We start from the raw sequence: 9913 nt of genomic DNA, 5'->3' as shown, positions 1-9913 counted from the left end.
GCTCGCACTCAGCTTCTTCCCGTCCTTGTACCACGCCACCTCCGTCTGGGCCTGGGCCACCTCGCAGCTCAGCGTGGCGCTGGCCCCCGCCTTGGCCTGCACCTCGCTCCGAGCTGGCTGCTCCTTGGCAAACACTGCCGTGGGCTCTGGGGACAGAAAGAGACACGTGGTCAGAGACATCATCTAAGTCAGAAAGACAGCACTGGGTAAAGAAGGCCTGGGCGGGAGCCAGGAGATCCGGAAGCTACTCCAGGCTCTGCCTCCAGCTCTGAGGCCTGGAGAGGCCCCGGGCCCTTCTGAGCAACAGCTCACTGCAGTGCATTTATACCTCCTGACACTGACAGCATGTGGGGACGTTTTGTAAGACTGCGCCTGGGCACACGCTGCTCCAGGAGAGGGCTGCGGGGTCGGGATGCCTGTGCACCTTCAATCCGACCAGATGACGCCAGAGACTTTCCCAAGATGCAGTGCAGGGGAGTTCCTGGTGCTCCACCGCCGAGCCTACTCTTAGTATGTCGGATGTGCTAACTCCTGGCCATCTGCTGGGCGTGGGGATCTACCTCCCCGTGACTTTTGTGCGCACTGTCCTGAGGACTGTTACAGGGGAGCTCCTTTTCCAAGTTCATTGGCCATTCCTGTTTCCTCTCCTGTGGTGTCACTGTTCAAGTCTTTACTCAGTTTTCAATATCATTGCCTGTCTTCTTCATATTCATTTTTTGAAGCTCTTTAGATACTTAAATGCTGGAGCACAGACAGTTATGCGTGCTGTGAATATCTGCCCCACCTGTGTGGCTTGGACTCTTCCTTTATCGGTAGTCAATGTTTACATATATACGATATATACAGTAGTCAAATATATCAATCATGTTTTTTGAGTTACTGCATTTTATGTCCTCTTTAAGAAATCTGCTTAAGAAATCTTTCCTTACCCTGAGGGCATTAAACAATTGATGTTTTCTAAGAGCTTTATTGTTTTACCTTGCACGCTGAGGACTAACCCACTTATTAGTTTATTTTTGTGTGTGGTGTCAGGTAGGGGTTCAATTTTATTTATTTTTTTGCATATGGTTAAATGGACCAACCACCATTTATGAAAAGACCATCTTTTCTGCACTCTTTACAGGCACCACGGTAAAAAGAAGAAAAACAAGTGGAGGGGGGGTCCAGGTATGCATGGGTCTGCTTCTGAGCTCACCACATTCTGTTGCTTTTGTCTGCTCATCTATCCCTACACTGAGACTCTGCTGTCTTAATTACTGTAGCTTTATAATAAGTCTTGGTAGCAGGCAGAGCAAATGCTCTCTCTGTTCTACTTCAAGAGTGTAATGGTTATACTTGGTCCTTGGAATTGGTATGCAATTTCAACCCCCCTCCCACCACCACCAAAAAAATTTTTTGTTTGGATTTTGATTGAGAACGAACATCTTTAAATCTTCCATGGATTTTTTTCCATTTATTTACATCTTCTTTACTAGCTCTCAAAAATGTTTAATAATGTTCCCCATGGAGGCCATAAACATGTCGTATTAGACTTGGAAGTAGAAACATGATACTTCTGATGGTGTTGTATAAAAATTCAATTTCCAGTGGCTTGTTGCTAGTACGTAGATAACAAAGTGTGTTTGTATATTCATTGTTAGGTGGCAATCTTTCTCAACTCCTCTACTACTGCTAATAATTTATCTTTTGAGTATTTTGTATTTATAATCATACCATCAGTGAATGACTTTCATTTTTTCTAACTTTTATACCTTTTATTTCATTTATCTCTTTACTATGCTGTACAGTGGTGGACAGAGGTGGTGACAGTGGGTATCCTTGGATTATTCCAATTTTAAAGGGAAAGTGTTCAAGGTTCTACTGTAAGTACACAGTGTCCTAATTTTTTTGTAGTTTCTTTTGTTGTTAGCTGCCACTGAATTGGTTCCAACTCATGGGGACCTTATGCATAACAGAACAAAACATTGCCTGGTACTGCACCATCTTCATAATCTTTAATGTGTCTGAGCCCATTTGATATGGCTACAAGGTTTCTCCTGTTCTCACTGACCCTCTGTTTTACCAAATAGGATGTCTTTTTCAAGAAATTGCCTTTTCCTGATGATAGGCCCTAAGTAAGCAAAACGAACTTTAGCCATCCTTGCTTCTAAGGAGTATTCTGGTTGTATTTTTTCTAATACTGATTTGTTCGTTCTTCTGTGTGTTCATCAACCTTACAGTTTAAATGCGTTAATTCTTCTTTATCAAATCAAGGAAGTTCCCTTTTATTTCTAGTTTGTTAAGAATTTTTTACTGAGAATTGATGCTCAATTTTATCCAATGCTTATTCTAGATTTATGATATGAAATTTTATCAGGTATTTATTCTGCATTTATTGAAATAATCACAGTTTTTCTCCATTAATCTGCTGATTTTATAGTTTATATTGATTTTCTTTTTTTATATTACTTTTCTGGTTTTTTTTTTTTTTTTTGCTTATCTCAAGTTTTTCAACTTTTTTTTTAAATTGTGCTTTAGGTGAAAGTTTACAGAGCAAATTAGTTTCCCATTTGACAGTTATAGGTACAGTGCTCCATGACATTGGTTGCATTCCGACTATGTATCAGCACTCTCCCTATTTCTACCCTGGGTTCTCCATTTCCTCTTGTCTGGTTTTTGTTTATACTGATTTTCTAATGTTTCCAATGCTAAACCAAACTTGCATTCCTAGACTGTGACCTTGGTCACAGTATATTATCCTCTTGATATATTGTTAAATTCACTGTGTCAAAATTTTCTTTAGGATACTGGCCTTGATACCCATAAGAGATAGACCTATAATTTTAATTCTTCATACTTTCTTTGTCAGATTTTGGTATCACTGTTATCCTAGCTGCATAAAATGAGTTGGAAAATGTATTATTTTTTGTATTTGCTGTAAGATTCTTGATAAACTTAGAATCATTTCTTCCCAGAATAGAACATGTGTGCTTATACTCTGCTCTGTGAGAAGATTTTTAACTACGGAGCCCATTGTTTTACTGTTGTAGGACTGTCTGAGTTGCCTATTTCTTCTCAAGTCAAAAGTTTTCTAGGAAATGGTCAATTTATCAAAACTTTTCAAAATTATTTGCATAAAATAATTGGTAACATTCTGTTAAAATAAAGCTCAAGAGATATGTATCAGCGTGTTTCGTATCTATGGAGCCGTGGTGGTGCAGTGGTTAAGAGCTCAGCTGCTAACTAAAAGGTCGGCAGTTCAAATCCACCCGCCACTCTTTGGAAACCCTATGGGGCAGTTCTACTCTGTCCTACGGGGTTCGCTATGACTGTTAGGTGCCGTCAAGCCAATACCAACTCATAGCAATCCTACAGGACAGAGTAGAACTGCCCCATAGGGTTTCCAAGGAGCAGCTGGTGTATTTGAACTGCCAACCTTCTGGTTAGCAGCCGAGCTCATAACCATTACACCACCAGGGGTCCAAGGTATTACAGACTAATACAGTATGACTGTGTTATGTTGCGACCCCTAGTGGTCAAGAGTGGGAATGCAGCCCTAACTGGAGGTCAAGACTCTTAACAAAAGGAAGATAAAGTTCATTCTCATACTTTTCTATGAACCAGCCAGGACGGTACAGACACACACAGATCATTAGGGGAGTGATATGAAATAAACTCTACTTTACCAGTCAGCAGCTGCTACTACAGTAACTCATCATGAACAAGGCCTGCTGATGTGGCCAAAACCAAACCAACCCCCATGCCGTCGAGTTGATTCTGACTCACAATGACCCTATCGCAGAAGCTACTTATTACTTTCCATTCCTAAAATTATATGTCAAACTCCAAGGGAAATTCCACACAGAATATTCTAACTGAAGACAAAGAGAAAATGCTATTTGCTTTAAAAAGAGAATCCCAAATCTCTCAGGAGCATATCTATCAATCCTCTGTTCTTCATTTGCTTTCAACAGACCTTCCAACAACACACAGATCTAGATTTTGTGCACATAAGTGCACAGAGGGCTTCCACACCCATGTCAAAGGAAAGCAACCGTGGCCCAGAGCACCCAAACTGTGATCATTCAAAAATCAGCCTTGATACTATTACTGAACATTTTGATCAAAGATTCTATAGAAGAATACTGATCAAAAGGCGGGAAATGCAGAACATAATTCTAAAATTTTCATGGAATCCAGTCTTTCTGGAGGCACAGAGGCTGGATAAACCCCAGGAACTATTGCCCTGAGACAATCTTTAAACCTTAAACCAAAGATATCCACTGAAGTCTTCTTAAAACCAAATAGTTTAGCTTAACTAGTAAAGAGTATCTGCCTTGAGCACTGTACTCTTTTAAGATATATCTATATGGGATCAAACTGACAACAGAAACTTGAAAGAGTAGATAGGAACCTTAGGGGTCAGTGAGTTTATGTTAATGAGGGGGAGGAACAAATTGGAAAAGGAGGCTAAGAATGTTTGCACAGCTCAAAGAATGTAATCAATGTCACTGAACTGTATGCGCAGAAATTGTTCAACTGGCGTATGTTCTGCTGTGTATATTCTCAACAACAACAAAAATAAAATAAATTATTTAAAAAAAAAAAGATCAGCCTTGAGATAATACCAGTATGACTGGGTGGCTGAAGCCTCCCCTACCATTCCTCAATGGAATTTAAACACCTCAAACCAGAGAAGCCCCATGTGGTTCTGGGTAAGGAATGTGGGAGCTCCTAGACCAGCCAACAGGAGGCTATTCACATATCCCAGAGGAGAGACGCCTGGTCTCCTTCAGACCCCAGGTACCAGACAGAGCCAGAGTCCTGGCAGTCAAGGAAGAAAAGGAGGGTTCTGGGCAGGGGCTGGGAACAAGTGACTAACCATTCCTGCCTGAAAACACCACCTGAGGCGAAGAAGAACAGCCCCTCTCCCTGCCTTCAGGACACACCCTTCCAAGAGAGCCTCCTTTGCTCCCAGCCACAAGCAGGGACCCAGGATGGTGAGAGGATGGGAGACAAGAAGACATGAAGTCCAAGGACTGAGGACCCCAGGGTCCATCAGGGCGATAAGTCAGTCCCATCATCTTCCTCAAACAAGGCGAATGGTCACTCACCTGTGACGTCCAGGCGGAAGGAGACCTTCTGGCCCCCGGCCTCACAGCTGTACTCCCCGGCGTCCGCCTTGCCCGCCTGCTGCACCACCAGCCGCCGCCCACGGCCCGTGGCCTCCACGCGCACCCTCGGGCTCGCACTCAGCTTCTTCCCGTCCTTGTCCCCCGCCCCCTCCGTCTGGGCCTGGGCCACCTCGCAGCTCAGCGTGGCGCTGGCCCCCGCCTTGGTCTGCACCTCGCTCCAAGCTGGCTGCTCCTTGGCAAACACCACTGTGGGCTCTGGGGACGGGTGGCACACGGGTCAGAGACACAAACATGGTACCAACCCATTTCACAGACACCGAAGCACCAGAGTTCAGTACATTTCCCCTTGAGCCCAGTGACGTCACGTGTCCTGTGGGCTATTAGACTCGAGTTCACAAACACAGGACCCCTGTCATGGAGCCCCAAGTGCACAATTTGGGCATGCCTGACTCAAGAGCAATTCCTAAGCCTGGAGGAAGGTGGCTAAGGCTGTCCCAGCTCCTATAACTGTTTATTTTCTTTCTCATATGACAGTCAGCACCTGGCAGGTAGGGCCAAGCTTTCTTGTTTACCATAGTGAAACCTGTGACAGCTAGAACTTGACGGGACTGCCATGTTTTTCCAGGTCTCGCAAGTTTTCTGCCTTTGACAGGGTGCAGCCTTACCACTTTTCTATCACTCATTTCAGTGGAAAATATTTGGGTTTTCCTTCTCTGACAGGTTTCCACCTCACACAGGTTCTGGCTTTTGCAAGTTTTTGGTGTATTTTATTCCCAGAGTGTGGCAAATGGTACGTCCTCCGTAAACTTTATTCTTTTATATCCAGTTGTAACTTCCATGTAGTAAATTGCGGTAACTGTCACTGTGCAGTTCAGTGAGCTTTATGTACACATACCCCCATGTAACCACACACGTATCAAATACAGACATTTCCGGTCCCTCAGTCACCAATGACCTCCCAGAAAGATAACCAATATGTTGCTCACACCACTATAAACCAACTTTGCCTGTTCTTAATTTCATATAAATTCAATTATACATTATATACTTTCTGTGTCTGCTTTTTTTTTCACTCAAAATAATGTCTGTAAGATTCATCCATGTTGTTGGATACAGCAGTAGTTTGCCTTCTATTGAAATATAGGATGCCACCGCACAAATACATCACATTTATGTTTCCTTTTTCATCGAGGGTCATTTTGTTTGCTTCCAAAATGGGCCTGCTGTGAGTATTTAATCTGAGAAGCTGGACTCTATGAAGAAGAATGCAGCATCAGGATTGGAGGAAGACTCATTAACAACCTGTGATACGCAGATGACTCAACTTGGCTTCCTCAGAGTGAAGAGGGCTTGAAGCACTAACTGTTGAAGATCAAAGACCACAGCCTTCAGTATGAATCACACCTCAACATAAAGAAAACAAAAGTCCTCACAACTGGACCAACAAGCAACATCATGATAAACGGAGAAAATAATGAAGTGGTCAAGGATTTCATTTTACTTGGATCCACAATCAACATGCATGGAAGCAGCGGTCAAGAAAGCAAAAGACATATTGCATTGGGCAAATGAGCTACAAAAAACCCCTTTGAAGTGTTAAAAAAAAGTAAAGATGTCATTTTGAGGACTAGGGTGCACCTGACCCAAGCCATGGTGTTTTCAATCACCTCATATGCATGAAAGCTGGACAATGAGTAAGGAAGACCAAAGAAGAACTGACGCCTTTGGCTTATGGTGTTGGTGAAGAATATTATTCAATATTCTTCTGGACTGCCAGAAGAACAAACAAATCTGTCTTGGAAGAAGTACAACCAGCATGCTCCTTAGAAGCGAGGATGGGAAGACCTCCCTCACGTATGTTGGACACGTTATCAGGAGGGACCAGTCCCTGGAGAAGGACATCATGCTTTGTAAAGTAGAAGGTCAGCGAAAAAGAGGAGACCTTCAGTGAGATGGACTGACACAGTGGCTACAAAAATGAGCTCTGACACAGCAATAATTGCAAGGACGGTGCAGGACCAGGCAGTGCCTCGTTCTGTTGCACACAGGGTTGCTATGAGTCAGAACCGACTTGACGGCACCTAACAACAACAACATGGCATTCTTGCACAAGTCTTTGGTTGACACTTGTAACAGCTTGGAAATAAGGTGGGTACGTGTTTAGCATCAGTGGCTACTGTTGAACAGTTTTGCAAAATAACTGTACCAACTTACAGTCCCACCAGAGGTGAGTGAGAGTTCCAGTTGCTCTACATCCTTACCAACTCTTGATATTATAAAATTGAATTCTTGAGGGCCCAAGTCCCCAGTGAGAAGGGAGAGTGAAGAACTGAGTCCCATACTCTACTTGTTTCCCCTCAAGATGTTTGATGAGTTCTAAAGCTGCACAGGGCAGGCGGCTAGGAAGCCAGGCAGAAAACTTCTGAAAGCAGAGAGGACTCTTTTAGCATTTTGCAGTGCTAAATGGACAAATACTAGCATTCAGGGTCAGTAGGAGAGAACCCTAATACATATCCCAAGCTCTCAGCAGGAATCCTTGGAGGACTTTACCCAGGATCAGAGAAGAACCAGGGATAGATGGCCCTTATCAAAACTGCAATGTAGCCTCCAGTCAGCTCAGTCCCAAAATGGATTAATGTTCTTAGTCCTATCTGCCTAGCCAAGGAAAGAGGGAATAAGATCACATCATCCCTATTTAACAATTTTCATATACAATGTCTGACAGTGAATCAAACATTTTGCAGGCATACCAAAGACAGGAGCAAATATTGGGGGAGTGGAGGGGGGGGAGACCATCTCTGTTGAACCAGACAATAGAACTTCCAGTCCACAGCATAGCAACAACTAATATTTTAAATAGAGGAAAGGAGACAGACAATAGATCAGAGATGAAGAATTTCTCTAGAGAATTAAATTCCATTAAAAAAACCAATAAATTGGAAATTACAGAGCTTAAAAATACGGTGACTGAAATTAAACACACCACAGATCGGGTCCCAACAGATTAGATGCAGCATAACAGAGGATTAGGATACTGGGAGACAGGGCCAAAAACTATCCAGACTAAAGCAGAGAGAAAGAAAGAATTAAGAGACAGACAGAGACAGATAGACAGACACACATTCTCGACATGTGAGAAATAGCTATAAGGGCTAGTAGAGATCTAATGGGGGCCTGGAGAACTGGAAAAAATGAGAGAGAAAGATGCAGAAGAAAACTGCCCAAGAATTTTCTAGGACCAATGAAAGACATCAACCCGCAAAGTCAAGATTCTCTGCAATCTCAAGTAGGATGAATACACCAAGGCTCAACAGAGTTAAACGGTTAAAGCCAAAAATCAAAGAGAAAATATTAAAGGGGCTTAGATAAAAAAGATACATGACTGTCTAAGGAATCTCAACAAATCTGACAGTTCATGTTCCAAAGAAACATAGAAGCTGGAAAACAATGGAATGATGTCTTTAAAATACTAAGAGAAAGAAACTGCTCAACTAGGATTGGATACCCTGAGAAAATGGGACTTCAGCACTGAAGGCAAAACAAAGATGTTTTCGTATAAACCAAAAAATTAGACGATGTGTATCATCAGTTAAAAAACAAAACAAAACAAAATCAAAACCTGTTGCTGTCAAGTTGATTCCAACTCACAGTGACTCTACAGAACGGAGTAGAACTGCCCCATAGGGTTTCTAAAGAGCAGATGGTGGATTCGAACTGCCGACCTTGTGGTTAGCAGCTGAACACTTAACTACTGTGTCACCAGGGCTCCGTATCACCAGTACACCTGCAAAAATAAGTAGTTTTTTAAGACAGAGTTCTTTAAGCAGAAGGAAAATGATTCCAGAGTATTGGCACCAAATCCTGGCTCTATCATTTTCTGGCTGTGCAAACTTTGGAAAGTTACAAAACTTCCCTGTGCTTGTCTTAAAATGGAAATAACCACAATTTCCTTGAAGAGTTGTGGTAAAGTTTAAGCAAAGTAGAAAGACAAGAAGCATCTATGCTGAGACCAGCAGAACTAGAAGACCCATCAACAACCATTCTGACAGGGGTCACAATAGATGGTCCCTGATAGAATGGGAGAAAAATGTGAAGCAGAACTCAAATTCTTAATTAAAAAAAAAAAAAAAAGTCTAACTGGAACAGTCGAGAACAGAGGACTCCCTGAGACTATCACCCTGAGACACTGTTTGAACCGAGTCTACTATCCCCTGAGATCACCTATTAGCCAAATAGCAGAGTGGCACACAAACATAAAGGATACTACCCATAAGACTGGTGCCCTACTTAAAAACCATCTGTATGAGACTCAAAGGTCAACAATTACTCGAAAGCAAAGATGAGAAGATGGGGGGCAGGGGTGTGGGGAAACTCGAGTACCGGAAATGGAACAAACAGCACACGATTAAAGAGAATGTTGACACACTGTGATAAATGTAACTACTGTCACTGAACAATTTGTGCAGAAATTGTCAAATGGGAACATAACTTGCTGTGTAAACTTTCACCAAAATCTCAATAAAGCAGTATTTGAAAAAAGACAAGAAGCGCTTCACAAAGGGCCTGGCACTCGGCACACAGTTGTACCCATAAACTGTTGTTATATTGGGAGACTTGTGAGCGTACAAACCACGCGGCAGTGTGTCCATCCCTCCACCCCAGTGCCGAATGATGTTCCAAAGCAACACAGCACCTCATGGGACCCACCTGTGACGTCCAGGCGGAAGGAGACCTTCTGGCCCCCGGCCTCACAGCTGTACTCCCCGGCGTCCGCCTTGCCCGCCTGCTGCACCACCAGC

General features: G+C 42.9%; 1 protein-coding gene across 1 annotated transcript in view; it reads right to left on the bottom strand.

Moving 5' to 3' along the window:
* The window catches only part of OBSCN (obscurin, cytoskeletal calmodulin and titin-interacting RhoGEF), a 172404-nt gene that overhangs the window by 122560 nt on the left and 39931 nt on the right, over positions 1 to 9913 (bottom strand). The window contains 3 exon segments of the mRNA XM_012557952.1: positions 9 to 146; positions 5094 to 5369; positions 9822 to 9911. Of these exon segments, the coding sequence (XP_012413406.1) occupies positions 9 to 146; positions 5094 to 5369; positions 9822 to 9911 (504 nt within the window).

Source organism: Trichechus manatus, unplaced genomic scaffold (genome assembly GCF_000243295.1).
Source record: "Trichechus manatus latirostris isolate Lorelei unplaced genomic scaffold, TriManLat1.0 scaffold00128, whole genome shotgun sequence".
In the NCBI taxonomy this organism is placed as follows: Eukaryota; Metazoa; Chordata; class Mammalia; order Sirenia; family Trichechidae; genus Trichechus; species Trichechus manatus.
Note: the sequence above shows the minus strand (reverse complement) of the source record. Positions and strands in the feature narration are given on the sequence as shown.